At 36.9% G+C, this 23634-nt stretch overlaps 1 protein-coding gene across 7 annotated transcripts in view; it reads right to left on the bottom strand.

The window, feature by feature from the left end:
- The window catches only part of LOC120630274, a 40065-nt gene that overhangs the window by 5409 nt on the left and 11022 nt on the right, over positions 1-23634 (bottom strand). For 2 of the 7 annotated variants that reach the window (XM_039899438.1, XM_039899440.1), the window contains exons 3-21: positions 18400-18599; positions 15969-15989; positions 15572-15697; positions 14624-14864; positions 14072-14160; positions 13024-13202; positions 12026-12162; positions 11385-11536; positions 10008-10116; positions 9306-9458; positions 8086-8241; positions 7105-7216; positions 6467-6632; positions 5485-5571; positions 3950-4144; positions 3098-3353; positions 2835-2924; positions 2090-2180; positions 897-1052 (exon numbers count right to left, since the gene is read on the bottom strand). In XM_039899438.1, coding sequence (XP_039755372.1) covers positions 897-1052; positions 2090-2180; positions 2835-2924; positions 3098-3353; positions 3950-4144; positions 5485-5571; positions 6467-6632; positions 7105-7216; positions 8086-8241; positions 9306-9458; positions 10008-10116; positions 11385-11536; positions 12026-12162; positions 13024-13202; positions 14072-14160; positions 14624-14864; positions 15572-15697; positions 15969-15989; positions 18400-18599 — 2716 coding nt within the window. Of the gene's footprint in view, positions 1-154; positions 456-896; positions 1053-2089; positions 2181-2834; positions 2925-3097; positions 3354-3949; positions 4145-5484; positions 5572-6466; positions 6633-7104; positions 7217-8085; positions 8242-9305; positions 9459-10007; positions 10117-11384; positions 11537-12025; positions 12163-13023; positions 13203-14071; positions 14161-14623; positions 14865-15571; positions 15698-15968; positions 15990-18399; positions 18600-23634 lie in introns of those variants that run through there. The other 5 variants (XM_039899442.1, XM_039899444.1, XM_039899445.1 and 2 more) reach the window with 4 other exon arrangements.

Genomic DNA, 23634 nt, shown 5'->3' with positions numbered 1-23634 from the left:
GTACATAGTTCTACTAGATGAGCCCTTTCGTTTGATACCCATATTGAGGGAGTTGTGAAAACATATGTAATCCGCCATTTTGTGGCGACGGCCATCTTGGACCGATTTCATCAAACATAGCTAAAATCACTCCCGACTAATCTCATGTTCAGGAGCTACGATGTCACAGACAGACAGTAAACACACAGAGACGTCAAACTTATAACACCCCATCGTTTTTGCGTCGGGGTTTAAAGTGTCTCGGGATACCTGATAGAAGCGAAGCTTTCTACGCATTGTATGTAAATTAAATTTCATTACAGATTGCAAAAGACAGCGCTATGGTAGCAGACTGCGCATACCATTCGATGAGCAGGTGCCGCTTTCATGCTCGTTTCACTTTTCGTAGTTAGATTCCTATCACCAACGACGGAACGTAAGTTAAGAAGCTCCGCTTCAAAAAGGATTTCAAATAACTGAAAAAGGATTCCAAACATATCATAAAAGGATTCCATAAAGATGGTTTCATATAGAAAAAATTACCAAAAATATTCAACAAATACCGCGAAAAATTAAAAGCACATTTATTATAAATATTAGTCACAAAAACAATAGGCACAGTAAGCCAAAGAGCATATAAAATAATCCATCACCCATATTTTATAATAAATATTAAAAAGTAATTTCACTCGTGATTAAAAACATCTTCAAGCATCTGCTTCCCCTTCTAAAGTTTAATAATGTAAATTTAAAAAAAAAGTTAAATGTGAAATCTTCATACTCAGAATTACCTGATAACGATCGCAACTGTAATCAAGTATTATGTTTTCGAAAACAAGAGTTTAAAACAGCGATAGAAAACGCGCGTTTTATTTTTCTGCCCCGTGCAAAGAATCCTATTTCTAGAGAATACAAACCTCTTGCATTAGCCTCGCTGACGGCCTGGCGGATCTCGTCGACGAGGTCGTTGGTGAGCTGCACGGGGTCCGGGTGGGGGGACGAGCCGGATGCGAGGCGACGCTCGCGCTCCGCAAGCACCTGCTTCAGTTGTTCGGCCAACGACGCTGGCGGACCTACCCGACACGCGAATATATACGGTCGGTATTTTGTGGAACATGTATACCAAATTGGACCGCTGGTATTTGGGACTCCTAATAACAGATCGATGACCAGCAGTAGACCCCCATACGTTGATGATGTATACGATATTCGGAAACCGAAAAAACGTGTAGACAATTACAATTTAATGAACTTTATAATGGAGTCTGGCCCGGAGTTGCCACAATTTTACATGATGGACGTAATTTTTAATAAATATTCTGAAAAAAATATCCAAAAATTGTGACATTGATAGAAAAATTATTTGATCTATTGTTAATCACTATCTCACTCACACCGACCCGCATGTATATTCCTTCAACTACTCTATTTGCTTGTATGGTATTGGAATTGTCGAACTGTCTTGGTGATGAGAAAACATTTTCTATTATAGCTTTTTATGTATTTACTTTAACGTAAGTATTATAACAAAAATTTAAGGGTGTTTGGCAAGGGTTTGCCATGACGCAATTTTAAGTTTCTGTCAATGAATGAAAACAAAAACTCACATTTTATTATTTGATAAATCAGGTATGGTATTTTATACATCTTTAAACGTTCATCTGCCACGCTGACCTTCATGATTGTCCATCATTCTTACCTGTGTTGGAAGCATGCGGTGAGAAACTTTCAGCTTCTATACAATACCAATCTTGGGGTTCACGGACTCGTGCTCTATAATAGTTAGATATATATGACATATTTCATACTAAAACTCACAATCCATAAATTCCCGAACCCGGCCCTTCCCTCACCTAGCTTCCGTGTTTTAGTACTTCTATGTTTTAAACTAACCTCAGTTATCAATAAGACAAACCAAATTACATACGTACAATATAAAGCTTTACTCTTGACAATGCAAAATTGCCAAGTGGCTGTACGTATAAACTGTTTAGCCTTTCCTGATAAGCATAACAACATTAAGTTTTGTATGGTGTTCATATAAAGCTTGCAACACTTATGTTACACACAAGAAAAACAGCATACAGTAATGCTAAGAGTGAAGCGATACCTGAGAGCGGATGATGTCTGTGATCTCGAGAATATACCGCGTCATCGGTGGCACTGCCTACCGAGCTACCGCAACTTTGTCGGGTGTCCCGCTGTGGACAAAATAAAATATAACATTTAATCGTGATTTAAAGAAGTTTTCATTCGCTATTCTAAATAATACACCCAATAGCATCGGGTCACATCGCCCAGCGTGGTAATACTTCGTTTACTGCGCTCCTAAGTAGCGAGATGATATCCTACCTCAAATATTGAGCTATCAAATGCATAACAAGGATTTTCAAATTCAAGTGACAGTGTCTTCTTCATCTCAGCTTATATTAACATAACAAGTTATATATATTAACTGGCTATACACAGGTCTAATCTCAGAATGAGAAGAGATTTAGGTCGAAGTTCACCACGCCGGCCTTGTGCGGATAGGTAGACCTCGTCTGTGAACACTTTATGAGGAACACTCAGGCATTCCTCACAATGTTTTCCTGCACCGTTAAAACATAACATATCTCCAATAAATCACTAGGTACATAGTAGAGCAGTAAAACAAACTTTACAGCTTTATTAGAAGTAATAGATAATCTGATTGCTCATTTGCCACACGTCTCAAGCCGCAAATTGCTCGTCTCCACTGCAGGAAAGTGTTAAAATAGTGGTAATTCACTCCAAGTTATTAAGTTCATTGTTAAAAGAAGGAGTTATATGCCGCCATCCTCTGGAAATTCTGATGATCAAACTAAATTACTTACCGTGTGGTGAGTGGAATGTGGTGCACCTGACGTTGATTCACTTAGCGATTCGTCTGCGGAGTCGTTGTAAGAGTCGTCTAGTCCGTCATACTGAAAGAGCATTTTTTAAAACATTAGACTAGCAGTACTTGCTATACGTAATGCATTTTTATGAAATCTCAAATATCTTCGTTATAATTGTCTGCCGCAGAAATGTGGTGTGGATGATGTAGAATCAAGCGTTCAAGCAAGACAAAAAAAAACAGGCTTTTAAAAGTACTTACGGAACTGGCATTACTGAGCGAATGCGGCGAGTGTGTGGAATGAGAGAGCGGCGCGTGGTGTCTATGACGTGCGAGATCGGTGCGCGCGCGATGTGCAGACGTGTCCAGTAAAGCGCTTCGCGGTACCGCTGCGTCCAGTTCGCGTGACGTCACGCCTTCACTACTCGGCCCTGTCCCTGCTACTACACCGCTCGTCACGCTCTGAGTGATAGGCGTGACACTTGCGACTGAAACGCCCGTGGTGCTTGCCCCGCTTCTGTTATACAGAAATAAAGGGCTCAGCTACTTAAGATGTGATTATGGTGTGCAGATTGTCCTGGAATAGCTTCAGGGTAATGAAAAATCTAAGGTATTGGAATTGATAACGCAAGATAGACAACTCATGATGGTAGACGTTGAAGGAAGAAAGTAGGTTTATAATCGAAATTTGCAAAGGGGAGCCAAATATTCTTTATAAATGTTAGTTACACTAAGGCTATGGAGCACCCTTTACAAACGCAAATTGGAACTGACTTTTAATCTACTACACCAAAGTCAAAGATGGCATTTAAAAGAAGGTCTCATATTTGAACAACTCCGTCAGTCGTTTCGATCGCAAAGTTTCATTCAATATTATAATTGAGTTATATTGTATACAACTCAATTATATTGAGTTGTCGTAATATCTTCTTTTTACACTTTCTTCAAGTTTTATACATTATATAATTTAAACTTAACTTGTCACATTTATTTGTTTTTTGTTCCTAAAACTACAAAACGAGAGTTTCATTGTCGTTCCAAAAACTATGATGGCATTATTTTGCTAACTCTCATAGCTAATTCATAACATAATAATATATATGGAATACTTACAAAGTGTCAGTTACAACGGCTGGGGCTATCGTTGTCACAGTCACGTGGCTAATGGAATTAGATGTAGGAGCAGCGGTTGACGCCGATGACGATGTCACGTTGACGTACGTAGTTGCAGTGGTGACGTCACTGTACGAATTCGACGTGCTCACCGTGGCATACGTCGCGGTGGCGTTGGCGTATGACGTCACAGAACTTGAAATAAAATTATTTCTTCTTATTTAGTGAACTGTATGACTGTGAGAAAACTTGAATACGAAAACGAAATCAAAATTTACTTAACCCGACTGTAAAGTACAAAAACTGGTTTTTGTACTTCACAGTCGGGTTTAAGTTGCCAATGTTTGTGGGTATATTATAATCATAGAATAAAAATAATTGTTTGCCTTTGCTTCGGGCACTGTAACTATGTACTTTGGGAATGCTAAAGCTCTTGTAAATTGCTAATGATTCATATACAGTTAATTATGGTAACTGAAAAATCTCCTTATCGCGTATAAAATATTTATATAACTTGACATTCTGTTAGTTATGTTCAGCAAACAAGTTACAAAAGTATTCTGTTAGTTATATTCAGCAAACAAGTAACAACTGTAAGGTGGCTTGGTTGATTATTGATTTAAGCATGCATTAGTCTGTAGCCTTCGTGCAAGTCTTTACGCAAACTAAATTCATTTCCAGGTTAGCGTAAATCTGTAATTTTATATAGAAGACCAAACGTCAATATTGTTACAAGAACCTCATAATCGAGCGTGACAACGTTAATAAACAACAAAGTAATTCTGAAAATTGTCATGCATCTAAATTTTCTGGATCATTCCTCTTATAAATCTTACATACTAAAATAACTACTGCGGGGTTTTTTTTTTAACATAAAACACTACTTGCGTAAGTATCAAGCGATAAGGACGTCTTTTGTATTGTATTTCTTTCATCATGTTTCTGGTTCTTTTTCGTAATTATGTGATGTACATAAAAAGAGTAATAATAAATCTTACACATTGTCCTTTTATTGAAAGCAAATTGTTTTTGAGAGCAATAAGGTACCATCAAACAAGCTTAAGCATTTGTTACAAAACTAACTCTTACTTACCTTTTAATAAAAAAAAAATGTTGTCTAGCTAGAAAAAAAATAACTTTGAGTGGAATGCCTAAAAATGAGATAATAGCTTCAAGGTCGTCGTCGACGTCTTAAGTGATACACCATTAACAGTAATAGGGCAAATTAGAAGGGCTGTTAGAAGTTCCATCTTGAAATTTGACATGAGTTAAGGATAAAACCTAAAATCTATGTTTTCAACCGAAATGTGAGATCCAATTTAGGTTGATAGATCAAAAAGTGTATCTGCTTATCGAGATTCATTTTACATACCAAAATAGAATTTTATATCCATTTAATCCAAACAGTTGTAAGATTTTTAATGTTTTAAAATTCTTTAACCAAATATAAATATTTAAGCATTTTCTTCCAAGGTACGGTACCCTCGATATCGAGTCTTACTCGTACTTGGCTGTTTTTTAGAATCGTGTCAAACCTGTCCATAGTGACCCATCTCAACAAGACACCCTGTATATTCCTGCATCCCTGTCTGATGTTATAACCAGTGCAACGTGCAGGCACCCTGGAAGTAATAAGACACACTACACAACTGGTAATACCACACCCCGAAAAGCGTTAGCTCGACATTTTAGTCGACATGCTGGCAAAACTTAAACTAGAGTACGGTGAAACAGAAATTATACTAATGTACACTTCTACACAAACACACTTCTTTGTGTACTTTATACTCTATTTTTTATGACTTGTCTTTTAATGTAAATAAACAATCTCTTAATTACTGTCTTTAAAATGTACTTTAGGCTGCTTAACTTTTTTAGTGTATAATTCTTTTATAAACTAAAAAAGTGAAGCAGTACATTTGTGAGAGGCATCGAAAAAACTGTAGTCGGCTACGTCGACATACAAATACGAAAATATTGCCTGCCCAACGTCAACCCTCTTTAACAGTGTGCACGTTGGTGGAATTACCGCCACCTTTCGGTTCAGTAGGTGTAAAAGCTAAAACCCCTTGTAGTAAGTTATAAAGATAGGTAACAGCATACACATACTCAGTACATTGGTAAGAGCATGTCATACTTTAACCACTTTTAACACTGAAAACTATTCTCTTATTAGAAAAAACGCAAATGCAAAGATATACTAACACAGCGCATTGTTCAATCATTAATCACAACCATCAACGCACACAAATCGTACATTTGTTTTTCTTATTACTCTTCACTACTCCTATGAACGTATAATTATTTGAGCAAGCAAATTTTATGAGTATTTTTAAACAAATCCCCAATTTATTTTTAATAACAAAGATGAACGTAATAATAGCTGTAAGTAGCTAAGTAAAACTTCTTGTTAACCGTACTCAATGTAATAAAGCGCAATTACCGTGCAAAGCGGAAGAAAAAAGTAGTTAGTACTGGGGTAACATTAATCACTACGAAAAAAAAGTAGAATCTTACTTGGTGCTGACGTTAATGGTTTTGTCGTCACTGGCAGTGGTAGTAACAACGGTGACGTCGCCTATATCGGGCGCTTCACGGGGCTTCTTATCTGACTTGTCCACTTTAGCGTACTCGTCTTCTATAGGGGACAGGTCCGAGAGGTCGCTGTCTGAACTCCAAGGATCTATAAAAGTAGTAGTGGCATTGAAACACACTACCAAATACTCGACATCTTGGAGCACCAAATAAGTCCAATCAATTGGTGCTCAAAAAGATGGTTATTTTTAGTGGTATTTTAATGTTCGTATTTTTAAACTCATTTATTTCAAGCTATATATAATATATATAAGCACTTTTGAAATGATAAATGTGTTTGTTTATAGTGACTATCACCGGTTCAGAATGCAGATTCTATAAAGCAATAATTATAGATATAAAGTAAAGTGGTGTGCTTCCAAGCAACCTTGCCATTAAATGTATTAATTTCAGAGTAACCCGGTTGTAATAAATGTGTTTTGGCACATTGTTTAAACTTATGCATTGATAGGTCCAAAATTACCTCGGAAATTTCACTACTATAACTATAACCTTGCAAATCGCATTGGCGCCCGCAATCGATACTTGATAATATTCAGAAAAGAAGACTCATACTTTACCATTGATAAGTAGTGGATCTGGATCAGGTCGCCGCGGCAGTGGAGGTGTCTCTCGCCGGGCGGAAGGTTCGTGAGGTAACATAACAGGCAAACCAGCTTTCTTTTGAGTTTCCTGAAAATAATATTTTTAGATCCGGTTAAGCTGGCTTTTATTCATTTCTAACTTCCATCCATTTAAACAGTATTATATTAATAATTAGTATTATAATCTTTGTTTTAGAAACCGACCCCGCAATACAACAATTCCTATCGGACAGCCAAGTTGATTCGCTATATCTACTATTTATTTATTCTCTGTAAACCGACAATAATTTTGATCTTTAGTAGAAACTGACTGGTCAATAAAAAGAGTGCTGCTGTCACCGTGCTTTCCCTTTGGCCAATCTCGGGTTCCCGGGTAGATTAAAATGATGAAAAGAAGAATGGACGGATTGAAAGCGGTTGATGGTAGTCTTAAGAATTGGGTGAAGGAGAATAGTATTAGAGCTGTAATGTGAGCAGTAGCCGGCAAAAGTTGTATGAAATCCTTTATTTGTCACTGCCAAAAAAAACATTACCTTCGTGTAATTTAAAAATGGTACGATCTTTTACTGCGAAACATGGCAACAAGTAGGCATTGACGACTTTCGTATGTGCACCTCGGGCCACATTTACTCGCCTGTCCATCAATGCCTGTTATGCTAGCTACTGCAGTAATACAGCTACTGTTTTAAGTTTTTTTTTTTGTGTATAGACGAGCGTTTGACTGCAATCAAACCTGAAGGTACGTGATGATGCAGCCTAAGGTAGAGCGCGCTTGTCCACAAGATGCCTATTCACTCTAGATTTGAAGGTACTCATATAATAGGTAGTGGGTAAAATAGAAACTGTAAGGGCATTCCATTAATAAGGTGAGGGAAGAACTAGATCAAATAGTTCGTTTAAACACTCTCCGAACCACGTTCCAGCAAATAAAGATATTATTTTCTATGTTATGCTCACCAACAACAGCACCTCGAGTCTGGCCACCCGGTCGTGCAGTGCGGACAGTGCGGTGGCGTACTCGCGATGCGCCTCTCTCAGCGCACTGCTCCACCACTCCTCGCGCGCACGCACCATCGCGCGCGTACGACGCCATTCGCGTAGAGCACGCCTCGCCTGAGGGACCACGAAATAAGCTTCTATTAAAAATTACTAATTGGACACTATCTCTTTCTCTCTCATTAAAACTCCTATCTTTGTCTCCTTCCTACCCGTCCTTTAGGGTTCGCAAATTTATGAACGAAAACTCGACCTCTGACTACCGTCGTTCGCGCACGTAATATTCGTGAGAACAAAAAATATGGCCGTATAAGTTACTAATTTATATAAATAAATATCGTTTCGCATAACGCCTTATTGAGTATTGTGGTGGTGAACTTTATTGTAAGTAAGTGAAATAAGTGTCACGATGGATTCTAGAAGGGGTACCGTGAGTTAATTGCTTTTCCAGATTAATTGTCTTTCACGTGTTTTTTCTAATCTTTATGCATCTTTCTTTTTCGATCAATACAGTCCACTTTCTTTAAAATATTGCTGCTAAGGAATATAAAAAAAAATACAGCTCCCGGAAGTTAACTGGAAGTCTATCGTATTAGCCGATACCGAATATTGAATTCTGCGAATCGAAACGCACGATACGGACTGTTCTAACCGTTATTTTTTTCGACAATACACACGATCATTATAAAAAGTGACGATATAAGTTGTTCCTACTTAACACGTTTAACGCAACTTATTAAATTATTGTGCGCCGAAAGTCTGAAGCATTGAATTATTTACTCAGAGAAACTCAAAGAAATGTTTGAGAAATTTAAGGTCTTGCGAATAAAAGTGCACAACGTCGCAATAGTTATGTTTGTGACAGGACCTTTGAAATATCGTGAAAAAACCGGATGAAAACTAATGTTGGGTACTGTTTTAGAAATGGTATCTCATGTCTGAAACCTTCGAGTCGAGGCTCACGGACACACGGTTGTTGTTAACATCGATTTTTTAAAAACCCTTCAAGAAATTTAATCGCTACTTTATTTTATTATGCATGCAATAGATGTTAGATTTTTAATAACATTTCTTTTTCTTATTAATGTAAGTTAATTGAGTTCGATACTCAAAAAAATCTGGAATTCCCGGGACTTTGAGAATGACGAGACTTTTCCAAGCCCTGCTTATGAATATTATACCTTGTCATACTTTCGGTGAGCTCGGTGCGCTGTATCCGCAGCGGCCGCCAACGCACGTCTCAAATGTTCGCTGGGCGCTCTCGCTGCACACCACTCCCGAACGCGCGCACTTATCTCCGCACCACTGCCGCCGCCTGACTCCATACCCACCAACTATAAAATTACAGGGGGAATGGAGGCAGTCTCGAACTGGTGGGAGTAAGATGTTGTAGACGTATCACGCAGTGATAAATGATGAGAACTGAGCTACAGTCAGTATTTATTTTTTGTCAGTTGCTAACCGTTTGGGATCAGACATTGGAATAAAGAAGTTACTAAAGTGCTGCTATCAAATAATGAGGATTTTATACTCCATACCCACCAATTATAAAATTACACTAAAAGGAGAAAGAGGAGGAATGGTGGCAATTTCGAGAGAAGAAGGAGTGAGATCTTGTATAAGTATCACAACGGTTAACAGAAGACTAGCTTCGTCCAAATCAAATCCCAGTCCATACAAATGACATACTGTAAATAATAAAATAGTGTTTTTAGTGATTCTTCTCTTTGAAATCTTTATTCTTCTTCAGAAGAAGAGTAGGAAAAGGATAGCAATACTCAACTCAATCTAACGTCAGAAGATTTTAAATTAAGATTGATTTATTAACACCGGACGTAAATAAACAATTATAGTTATATAATAAAGCATTAAACTAGTCTTACTTCGTTGAGAAGTGCACGTAATTCGGCGATGTCGGGATGTCTGGCGTCTGTTGCGGGCGGGCTGGCTTCCTCCTCGGTCTGTTGGCGTCGTTGACGTTCGCGAGTTGCCCTGCGAGGAATGAGACGTTCAAGATTTCATTCTAGATGTTTGCGGAAGACTGGCCGGAAAGAGGTTCTTTACCTTGCTTTCTGTATACCTTGTATTCTGTGTACCTTGCTTTTTGTATATGAAATTTTTATTTATTTTGCCAAAGGCTTTTCCGCAAGGATTAGTTTTTTCGGAATAAAAGATGGGGTATGTCGGTCTTTATGCAAAATATCACGTTTATCAGTTACTTCGTTGTTGCGAATGAACAATAATAAATATAAGTTTGATGATAACACGATCAATTATTAATATGAATCCTAAATTATAAATTACAATATTTTTCTAGTTTTCCTTTCATGTAACAACTGAGCAATGGATTGAAGTGATTCGCTAAACAATACTTAAAGAATCAAAAGGCTACTTTTATTATGAAATTAACATTCGCAAACACTTGGACCAACACGAATCCTTGTACATATGGAGGGTAGAGGTAAGGAGAGTCATTTGTATATATAAAAAAGTGTCGTCAAAATGTATTAAATTAGGATGGCGCCACATTTGCATCAGGGTAACTCTTAAACGAAGCGCCAAATATAAATATTGTTAGGGTAGGCATGAAAAATAAACAAGGAAGTATGGAGATACAAGGAAGTAAGGTTATATTTACCACAATATTTTGTACAACGTAAGTTGTTGAAATTCTCAAAAATTAACTACTTTAGTCGATAATGACATTAAATTTTTTAACTCGGCATACTTCAAATCATCTACGAATGCTACATTCATACCATACCCTGTGCATCCACCAGCGCCATTGTGGAGGATTTTTGAACTGTTATTTAGCGCATACACTGGACACTTTTTCAACTTTTCTCCCATGTAAGATGACTCTCCTTACCTCTACCCTCCATACTTGTACAAAACTACTTACAGCTAAATAATTAAAATATTTTTACGTTCGATCTCTTTGGTGCGAAGAATTGTGCACATACATCAACATCATCATCACTATTAACCAATTTCCGGCTCACCACAGGGCACGTTCCTCCTCTCAGAACGAGAAAGGTTTACGCCGACGCCCAGTCCGGATTGGTAAACTTCATTGGTATGCAGAACTCTCAGCCATGCAGGTTTCCTCACGATTTTTTCCTCCACCGTTGGAGGAATGTATTATATATTACGAAAAGTTAGAGGCACCGATCAAAAGGGAAGCTGAAGCCATACTACCTATTAGGCTATCACAGTGTCTCAAATAAAATAAATCCTATAGAAAAATATGCTTATTTTACCTTTCTTCTCTCTCTTTATCGGCTGCAAGTGACTGTCGAATTAGATGAGCTACTTCGCTATTATCAGGATCCTTTTCACGCCCGATTAGGAACTTCACGGGGCCCGACGTATTTCGTAAAACTGACGCTGCGTAGGCTTGCGTAACGCCAACCTGGAACAACACATTCGAATTTGATAATTTTTAACTTAGCTTTTTGTTATATTGGCATCAAAATCAATACTTATGCCGTCATGCCTCGGCTTATTTCGTAATCATGTTATGTATTATGTTATATTTGTTTTAATTCATAATTGCACAAGTACCTTATTAAAAAGTAATATGTACTCAGGCAAAAATTAATGCCTGGATGCATTTTCTGCCAGCAAGTCATCTTTAAAATTTAGTGGATCTATACACTATCACATAATAAATACCACTACGAAGTAAACAATTTATTAATGGATATTATGGCATCGAAAGCAATTCGTAAATATAAATCTCCTGTAATTTTTCTTTACACTTTATTTGTGCACCACCAAATGGTATGGACATCGACTGGAAAAGAAAAAATTTCAAAAGTGAAATATAAAAGGCCCTGTTGCTAATTAGCGATCCCTGACAGGCAACCTTAACACTAGTTCAACATACTGTAATGCTCACCAAACTTTTTCCGTCGACTTCGATGATCTGGTCGTTAACCTGTATTCTACCATCCCGCGCGGCTGCTCCGCTTTCGGTGATAGTTTTCACAAAAATTCCCAGTTTTTCTAACCCTGCATCCGCTCCTACGCCCATTCCTGTACAAAATCAAAGAAAAATTATTCTGTCAATCATACACAAGTCAGTCGATCAATCATACTAATGTAATCTATGACTGACTGATATAAAAATAAGATAAGATTTTTGATAATTTATATAATTTTCATCTATAATCGATAAGGCAGGAATTATGTTAATTTTTATTTCCAACTAATAGTCTTATGATATCTCTAATATTGACAAATTTGACAGCGAATAGGTTACCGATTAATTTTACTGCAATAAAAATAATAGTTTCATGAAAAACTAAAAACACGCTTTTATAAATAAACTAAACTAACAGGTAGAAATTAGTTTGGTTTTTTATACCAAGCGTGTTGTTGTAGTTTTAAGAACCATTAATTTTTTCACATAAAAACCACTTTTAAATTTAGAATAGAGATAGATTATTTACCCTGGATTACACCGTAAAAATTTATCTGATTTTAGTTTTTAAAATGTTCCAGTAAAAGTTTTGCTGTAATAATGGAATCTTGAGTTACAAAAGCTAAAAGCTGGGATATTAACCAAACTTTAACTTTACACATTTGATATTGATCACACAGGTGTAAGAAGTAAAGGTACTTTATATTTTTGACGATTAGAAGTTTTGAATACTGTGATAAACGCGTGATCTGCTTGCTTTTATAGCGCTTAAAACGTTATTACAGCAAGAAAACGATAAAACCTTAGAATGAGTATTGTAGCAAAATAGGTTGGTTTAAAGAAAAAGGGTTGTTGTTAACAATTATATTATTATCGGTTATTAATACATGTGCACGATTACAAAAATATTCAGATGTCTGAAAGTTTCCGTTAGACAGATACTTACAAGTCAGGCAAATAGTAAGCAAACATACCTATAATAGAAAGGCCCAATCCGTCTGCGCCCTTGATAAGATCCACGGGGAATACATGCATTTTTTCTACGCGCTTCTCTAATTCGTACTCAGCGGAGGCGGCCACTGGATCAACATCTTCGTTGCGCCGATCGTATTCTCGCACCGAATGCGTTGAAAATACGCGCATGGGATCCGTACTGAATTAGAATAAAGGTTAATGCCCGTTTTTACTAAACCTAAGAAACGTTTAAACAGGATGCTTAATAATTTAGGCGATGCGCAGAAAAAAAAACGTTTCACCAATTCTCAGATGACGATTAACAACTTTAGGCGCCATCTAAAGTTACGACATCGATTCGGCGGTGCATAATGTATAGGGAACTCGTAAACTGACAATTGAAATAAAAATATAAATTCAGGGTTTTTTTTAATAACCTTAAATCCGTACGAAAAATGTAAAATAAGATAATACATACACACCTTGTGGCTAGAATCATAGAGAATTTTCTATGATCTTGATTGGCAATTTGAGTTGCCGTAGTTATACAGTTACTTTTCGTCATTTTTTTCTATCCATCTTCTTTGATTAGGCGTTACTTACTTAGGCAGTGGGTAGAAGCTTAACTTCACTTTCTGAATCCCAGCATGCACCTCTAACTTTTCTAAGTTATGTGCGTTTTAAGTAATTAAAAATATATCATCACTTGATTCGTGAAGCAAGGTGAAGGAAAACATCGTGAGGAAACCTGCATGCCTGAGAGAGTTCTACATAATGTTTTCAAAGGTATGTGGAGTTCACCAATCCACACTTGACCAGCGTGGTATAATATGGCCTTAACCCATTCTCATTGTGGGAAGACACCAGTGCCCTGTAGTCGGCCGATGTTTTTTTTTTAGCTTCTATTTATAGTTTACCAAAAATACTTGAAAATCTTTTTCGACTTTATAAATCTAGGAGTCGACAGTTCTGCATAGTCTAACCAATTCTTAAAAATATATGAGAGAAAAAATAAGAAAAATGCTGCCAGTTCAATAAGTAGTTTCTTACGATAGGTACGGTACATACCTGAACTTCACTTTGGTATTTCTCTTAACAAATACTGGTGGGTAATAGTCGTCATCCTCGTCTTCTTCGACCGGTGGAAGTCCGGCGACCTAAAACATTAAATAACTGAAGTGCATAATTACCTAGAAGGATATTGATTTCCCGATGTTCCATAAAGAATTAATAAAAAATGTATGACTTCATTAAAATTCCATTTGAATTATATACCTCGTTAAGATTATTTTATGCCGCACTGCGTCACTCAAACGAGCATATAACTTAGGAAGGGTTTGAAACTAGTAAGGTACCAATTTTGTTATCACCTTAACCGTTGATGTTATCCCATTGATCTTTTTTCGTAGCTATTTCTCGCAACCAAATGATTGAGTCTGACCCGGAAACCTCGTTATTTTAACGATGATGCTGTTTTCTGACGCGTGTGCGTTACTTTTACGCACGTCATTCTCAACAAGATAGTTAAGATATTTACGATGGGACGACTAAGGTTATAACGGCGGCACTGTAGTAGCCGTAGAGTTTAACCACAACCAGCGCAGCGGTGCAAGCTTGTACCTCTGTATAGAAATGTCCATCCTCGAAGTAGTGAATGCCGTTCTCCTCGGCGAGTTCCCGCAGCGACATTGGGGGGTAGTGATCGAACACCGTGGCCGGCTCCGGTTGCGCCTCGGACACCGGCTCGGGCTCTGGCGCCGACTCGGACTCCAGGGTGGACTGCGCACGCGCATCCCCGGCGCCCATGCCCGCATCCGCTTCCAAAGAAACGAACTCGTAGCTCTCGTCCACTGACTGCATGCTATAAAACATACATATATTATATATTTTGTTTCTTGGTATTTATCCTTCGTTCACGCAGCGATGGAGCACCTAATCGACAATTATTTAGCACAGAGATAGTGAATAGGCTACTTTGTACTCCGAAAAAACCAATTTACTAGGTCGTTAACAAAAGCTATTGCCTCAAGTTGGTGATATTGCGTCTCGTAGTCATTTAAACAGTGCTTCATTTGAAACATACATGCTCACCATACAATAAGCATGTATACGATGAAAATTCTCTATCATTAACTTTACTTTTCAGATGCATCGGATAAGTAAAGTTAAAGAGTTATAAAAACTAACAAATGGGAAGATCGGACGCGTCTTCTTACCATCCTACTAACAAAACCGTACCGCCAAGTGATTTAAGTGTATACCGTGCGTTTATTCTGGTATAGCTTTAACAAACTGCACTCCTTCAAGATTCGCGCGCATCCTATGATACTACATATTAGGTCAGTGTTACTAGTGTGAGATTCGTATGGTATCGAAGAGCGAAGTCTAGCCTGGGGAAACTGTACTGTCAATAGATGACGCTCTTTCGATACAGTATAAATCAATCAATGTGAATGTAGGTAGAATATTTTACACTTGGGACCCCGGCGACATCGTTACGACAATCGTTATGACATCGTTCCAAAGACATTCGCTAATATGTCTTTGGAATGAATAAAAAAAAATTACCTCTCGTAAGAGAGCACAGACTGGTAGCTGTCGTTGAGCGACACGCCGTTGTCGTGCGGCAACGTGTGGGGCGACAGCATTGCCACTATCTCTTGCGCTTGCTCGTCCGACAGCAGAGCTTCTTGCCTGACAGAACATGACACGATTATAAGAAACCTTCAGCTATACAACCTGCATCATTGAGAAACAATTAAATGAGATCACTTCAAATCAGACGACGCCATGTAGCGTGAGACAGCTAACGGAACGCCAGAAACTGTTTACACCACTTTTTTATAACCGCTCCAGCTATAGGACAGGCAAACCGTAAACCTAATCAGTGAAATTCAACATTGATAGAAACTTTTACAAAAAAATAATAGAGGAAAATACGTACTTTCGAAGAAAGCAAGCTTACCTAAGTTTTTTCTCCAGAATACTGCAAATGTGATCGTCAAGAATGAAGCGTTGTGCGCACAGGCAGCATGCAAATGATAAAAATTAAACATTTAATAAAAATAACAAGCTTAAAAGTACAACTAAAACAATGTAAATGCAAAGAAAGATTATACTCACGAGTAATGCAGAGTTTTAAAAACAAAGATTAAGCGTGCAACAGAAATAAAATAATTGAAATAGAAACGTGCAAAATAGTAAATATTTTGGTTATTTTCTACACAACACAAGGTTCGTTAAAGTTAAAGTGGCTATTTATTGCTTCTGAGATATTATGATATTCATGATAATTAAAGGCTTTTGAGCCCCCCACCCTTTCCTTGGAGCAATGCTTTTAAAGAAATAACTACGCGGTGTCAACCACAACACCAATGTTATTGTTCACACGGCGTCGGAAAAAAGGTTGACCACCCCTATTGATCTTAAACCTTCCGTAAACCTTCCTTCCTTGCATCTATTATATAAAAAACAATAATTCTCAATCAGGTACATGGAGGCATAAATGTGATGTCAAGTCATTATGATTAGTTAGTGTTGTAAATTTTTATCTTTAGGTCACGTTTTTATGGAAACTAAAATGTAACATGTTATGTAAAAATATATTATTTTCTCGAAAGCAAGTTTTACTGATACTTTTTGTTATATGGTGGCCGAGTAGGGGGCATCAAATGACCTTGTATAAATTGATCTAATTTTGCCTTGATAGGTATAGAAAATAAAGAAGTAACAGAATAATGTTGTACATCTAAACATAGAAACATGATTAATATGTAATATGAAATACAATTCTGATAATTTAAGACTTAATTATTACCCTAAAATTATCAGAATTTTATATATATTCCTTAGCCAAGATATTCATTACCACCAGTGAAGTAGAAACGGGTGGCAGTAAAAGAAAGTGCTAAATGAACAAACTATGCTATACTAGCTATCAAGAATTAGTCAAAATTAAGTTCTCGATTAAATATTGCAGCGAATAAACTAGTGCACTTCCAATAGAATGTCTTAATCTGACAAAAAATAAGTGCTACTTTCATAAGAGCGCATTTTATTGGTCGACAAAAAAGTATTCGGGTGCATATTGCTATAAAACTGGCCATAAAGACCAAAGTAACGATGACCTGCTAATTTTACTAGTAGCCTTACTGCAAGAAGTATTTGCATGCTGTGTGAGTGATCCGAGTTATCGACCAATAAAAATACGCACTTAAGATTTGTGAAAAATTGCTATAACCAAGATGCAACCGTTTAAATGTGCATCAAGTGCGGAATCAAGCGGAGCGTTGAAACGTGTAGAAAAGCCAATCAGATCTGTTTGTAATCCGATTGATCTATTATTGCGCGTCTTCATTCTGTGTTATTCTCAACCACGCTCCGAACCGAACTATAGGATAGCGCGCATTAGACGTGCTACACACTTAGGCGGGTATTTGTTGAACAAGCTGACTTGAAGCAATTACTAGGTACATATTATTTTCGACTAGCCGAAGTGGCAATCGGCCGGGCACATGGCTCAGAGATAATTCTTATGTACGCATCAAAAGTGCCACCTATGGGCCTACTTGAATAAAGATATTTTTGATTTTGACTTTGACTTTGAGAACCGATGGACGTTGGGATCCTGTACTGGTAACCATTAGTAGACTCCAAGTAGGTTAACAGACGCTCAAGCGCGTCAGAGGGAACTGCTAAACGCAAGTGGCACAGAACTCCCCAGAAAAAACCTATATCCAGCAGTGGACGTCCATCGGTCGAGATATGCTGATGATGAAAATGGGCCAGAAACGTCCAAATGTGTAGCACGCACACCGTGGGCGCTTAAAATATGCTTTGCTCCAAACAAAATGTAGGTACTTATATTATTGCAGCTATTTGAGTGCACGGCGCGCTTCTAACTCTACTAATGTGGCAGATTAGCTTAAAGGAATAGGATGCCATGATGATGCGGCCGAGTCTCATGATGATTTCGTCTAAACAATACGTAGCGGTGACGGTAAAACACAAGGCTTACTTATATGTCATAACAAACCGCCGGACCACCCAACAGACACGACGTTTGAAGTGTGCTTCTAATCCTAGAAAATCTTTTGATTTGAATTTCTTGAACACACTTTGTATCTTATAGTAACCTTTCACAGGTTAAGGAAGCCCATCCTTACAACGGCGCATAAATATATTAACCAATCACGATGCGCCGTTTCCATCTCGAGAGTTGTGATTGGTTGCAAGTCGGGCGCAAATATGCACGCCACGGTGATTGGTGTGCCTTCAGCAAATGGCCTATGACGCCATTTTATAATACTTTTGTTCGCGGCTCAGTTAACCTTTTTCCATTAGCCTTGATTCGAATAGTCTGCAGGATCCGGTTCATTGCCTTTTGCATGACATACCTGGAGCTCAACAGTATCTCTGCCTCGTCGGGAGTCATGCTGTCGGGCTGCTTGGCATCCGCATCTTCTTCCTCAGTGGCCCCCGCCTCCCCGCGCGCCTCCCCCGGAGCCTCCTCCGAGACGCTCCATTGGCTGGTGGTCGATTTATCGAGCACCTCTATGGAGCCCTGACTCGCCTCGCTTACTACTACACCTGAGTCCTATAAACCAATAACACACAGACATATTAAAAATATGTTAAAAATTACCTATTAATGTTAAGAATGTCGAATATCTTTGCAATTCAGAAGCAAATAGCTTTGGCGAAATTACATTCCCACATTGATTTAAGGTGGTGTGGTGATGAAAATTAAAGAAAAAAATATAAATTAAAATAACGGGTTATACGGGTTATAGTAAACTGGACGTGCGGCTTTGCTCTCGAGTGCTATTCGCATCCCCACTTTAATCATTAGAATTGCGAAAGTGTGAGGAGGTAATAACAAAAGTGCGCTTTATCTATATTCCATTTTAGCAATTTTCTGGAAGAAAAAGTAGCCAAGAAATAAGAGCAATCCTCTGCCCTGAAAACCGATTATAGCGTAAGGGTTAAATAAATCTGCCAAATGTAACTGTCTTATAATGGATTATAAAAAAAGTATACCTTCCATACAGATAACTAAAAAGGTAACTACACGGTAGAGAATTATATCAGTGACAGGGACGCTTGAACGGCTACTCTTGCAACACATCCGAATGAAAAAAGTACCTAGGTACATAGTTAGTATTACTGAAAAATTGTTTCTTTAATAACTAGATTATTACTATTATAACTCTTATAAAATTAAACGTGTATGGATATCAATAATTACTTCCTAAAAAAATATATAAAAAAATTATATATAATTTTAGGAAAATAATTTAATTTTATAATTAATTACATAATGTTTTAAGCAATTTAAGTAATAATGGTTATTATTGAAATAAGGACACATTTGTATGACGGTTTGGAAATGTCCAGTTGGTACCTACTTGAAAATAAAAAAAAAATATTGGATTTTAGTTGATACAAAAAATTCCTGCGGAACTGTGTACAGTATATTATTGTTCTACTTATTAAAGTATATGTTATAACAAATAATTAATTCCAAATAAATAATAGAATAATTTAGTAGATTTAATGAAAAACCATCTTCGATAATCCACAGAGAAAACGCTGCTTTTGCAACGGAAATGGCGTGATTATTAAGAATGTATACTTATCAATAAAACATTCTTATTTCCTCAAATTATACACGTGACGGGTAAAAATAATCTCTATTATTATTGATGATAGCATATCTCGGTGATAGTTTTGATATAATATTAACTTTTTGAGGAGTTTATTGTATTTTACAATATCTCATAGAGTAAACATAGATTGTACACGACTAATGTCAAAACATAAAAAACCTACCCACTATAGTAGTATTTCTCGAAAAGGCGGTTAGTCACATCATACCATTTAGCAGTTGACAGTAATAATTTTACCTCTTATGTTCTAAACGTTTACCATAAAATGGAGAAAATGGAAAAAGTTTGGAAGAAAACCGCGGGTGTGAAGTGAGACGTGCGCGGGGGATTTTTACTGTTTCCGCACACAATGCACTGCTTGCAATAATGGCGGAATATGCTTAATTCTGTGTGAGTAGCATAGAAAATACGATCCAGATAATACTGAAATGCTTATTGACAAGAAACATGAGTAGATATTATTACATCCTTGAACTATTGAGTCATCGACGCTCCTTAAATCGCCGGTAAAATGAAACGACCTTTCAAGCTCATAGTAATTTATGCAATTTCAATACATTTATGCTTCCAGGATGCGTAAAACGCGTCCGCATAACTGTACTAGCTAATAAGTCAGCACCGAAAACAATTAAATGATAATTCATTTATAAAACGCATATCACCTATTTAGCTCGGTAACTTTTCCAACTAGTGGAAATAGTACAACATTTATCGCATATCAAACCCTACATTGTCAAAGTAAAATGTACTTTATTTTACTCGTCTTATGCCCGTTTTCACTAAACCTAGGAATCGACTTAATCGGATGCCTTAGGTGATTCCTAGAGAGAAAAAACGTTTCAGGAACTCTTATGTGATGTCTAGAGAAGTTAGGATCCTTCTAAAGTTACCACTCCGATTTTACGGATCGTAAAGTTTAAGGGACTCATAAACTAACACTGGACAGAAGAAAAAAATAAAAATACGTTTTTTTTTATTAACTTAAAAATACACACAAAATTCCACACCTTCTGGCAAGAACCATAGACAACTTAGATTAAAGGTGTTGCTTAGTGAAACTCGATTGGTGAAATAGTACATGTTTGCCTAGGCAAACTTAAGTGTTAATTCAATACAGATAAGATTCATTTTATTCTCTTGTTCAAGTATTTCGATACTCGAAAACGGCTCCTCAATTGCGCGGGATCAAACCTTTGACTAAAGGTACAGCAGCCAACCGGTATTCTTCATACAAAACGCTTGATTCGACAGCGATATTTGTATACCTAATCTTTTTATAGAGAGGGAAGTTTCGACAAGCCATGAGAATATTACTGAATAAGGCTGTTTTTTTTAAATCATTTTTGACATAAAACAACTTTGTCTGTGGTGAACAACTTAATACATGCATTAAGTTTTTTATTTCTTACACGTGTACAGAGCAAGCGAAACATATTTCTCGTCTGGGTAACGCTATAGAGATATTATCAATTCTCTTACATAGCTTCAGTGATATTTTCGCCAGACAAACATTTAAGAATAATTATACACTTTAATACACACCCACGAAAATATGGTTCATTATATCCAATACCTACCTAACTGATATGTCCAGTTCAGTTTTACCCGCATTAAAATTAAATATAGCTAATACTCTTCTATCGTAACGTAAAAAAAAATCAGACTGGCAGTTCCTGTTTCGCGCGTTCATACATAATATTACAGCACATAAACATATGGTAAAATTATAAATAAAAATTTAACAAAAAGTATACAATTTGGCGGCTTTATCGCTACATAGCGATCTCTTCCAGGCAACCAAAGGCATTAAACACAGCTCAAGAAGAAAGGTAGGTGGTGCATATAAATAAACATATATATGTGCATATATACCTATATATACATATATATAATATATACATATAATAAACTTACAATATAATATATATATACTGATAATTAATATATACCTATATAATTAATATCAATAATACCTAAAATATACAATATTAATATTAATATGTATGGATAAACATATTTCCTACAATAACTATATAATATATATATTAACTATATATTGCCACGATAAAAAGGATAACCTATTTTTTTTTTATTGTTCTACAAGTTAGCCTTTGACTGCAATGATACAGTCTGAGATAGTAACGGGCTAACTTGTTAGGGGTATGGGAGGTGTGGTCAATCATACCCCTACTCGGTTACTATGCAGCATCGTACTGAAACGCTAAATAGCTTTAGGGAACGTCTTGTTGTTAGGATGGCCAAACACGGCCAAAGCCACCAACCCGAGCTGACCAGAGAAAATTTTGAAATTATTAGTTACATAATTATCGCCGCTGGGAATCGAACCCTGGACTTCCCACTTCTAAGCCCACTGCGAATACTCTGTGTTATCAGGGGCAAGAGGACGAGGTCAGTTGGACCTACATACAAACGCTATTAAAATCATAACTATCAGGACAAAAAACATGTAGCTAACGGTGTCGCTAAGCTCGGTAGAAATCACAGTATCTACGAACGCGTCGAATGAATTAATCGATGAAACATAGAAAGTGTGTCGAAATCGAATCTAGCGTCGTGTAGCATGCATGTAAAAAAACAGTGTGGGCGGACACCGCTATACTATCGGGATACAGACTACGGTCACGTTAGCCACCAAAAAAATTCATCACACCTTTTTTAACAGGTAGACCTGTTAAAAAAAGGTGTGATGCATTTTTTTATGTTGTACTAACTAAGTAATAGTTAAGCGGTGATTACCTAGTCGATTGTAGTAGATCGAATGGGATATGAATTATTTTCTAACTCTCAGCCGGTACTAAGAATTTCTTGGTAGAAATAACCAATACTATTCATTGGCCCGACCTGGGGATCGAAACCAGGAAATCGTGATCTGCAATCGGACGACTGTTCGACTAAGTAATAAACATAAGAAGCGAGCTCCATTTTCGGGTACCTACGTCGCTTTTATAATTCAGTAATATAATTCAGTAAGTAGTAGTGGTTTAGCTATGTATCCTCAAATCCTGGGTTCGAATCCCGGGCCGAGCTAACAGTTTTTAGTTATTGTTTTCCTGATAAAGAATTTTAAGCTCCAGGCCGGTTTCCGGTTATTATCAATAACTTGTGATAATAGTCGTGAAAGCCCACAACCCCTTTTTTAGCAGAGTGGTGGGGCTTTGCTATAAGCCCGTGTCTTCTATGAAAGGGGATGCCTGTGCCCAGCTATAAGACGTAAAGACTTAAGGGTAAATGAAGTAATAACAATAATAAACGAGCACCCTGTTCGCGTACGACAGATATTAAGGGTGAAATCAGAATTCACCGAAATTCATTTCTTTCTAGTAGGCCTAATAAAAGCACTTTTGAAACGTCAAGTACATCCGTTTGTAGTGACTCTACCACCGGTTCGCAATCGGCAGATTTTACCGAGAAGAAGCCGGCAAGAAACTCAGCAGTTGAGCCGGTTACATACCCTTATCTGATTCTGATGTTGTCTAATGGTTTAAATAGGTAGTTACATGCATCGTTACTAACAGACTGCCATATATGGCTATCGTATGCTTGCAGCTCCTCACCGTTTCATACATATTTGTTATTTGCATGAGCCGCTGATTAGTTGCAATTAGCTGGGTTAAAACGCTTTCGCATTCGTAATCAACCTTTCTCATATGGGTATATTTTGTAAGCAACACATCAAGTACGTATACTCTACTTTTAACTACTTTTCTTATTATGTAAACAATCTCTCAATCTAAATGTAAGTATATATTTTATATATATATATATATATATATATATATATATATATATAGAAAAAAATAGGAACACATTAATAAATAAAATAAAAAGAGACCTTCTGAGAATGTATTTTTTTATATATTTTCATAACAAAAATTACACTAAAATAATCAAAATATTGTCTCTTTAATAAGAAAAGTCAGATAAGAATAAAGTAAGATACTC

This window comes from Pararge aegeria, chromosome 16 (assembly GCF_905163445.1).
Source record: "Pararge aegeria chromosome 16, ilParAegt1.1, whole genome shotgun sequence".
NCBI lineage: Eukaryota > Metazoa > Arthropoda > Insecta > Lepidoptera > Nymphalidae > Pararge > Pararge aegeria.
This window is presented reverse-complemented; position numbering and strand designations above follow the sequence as displayed.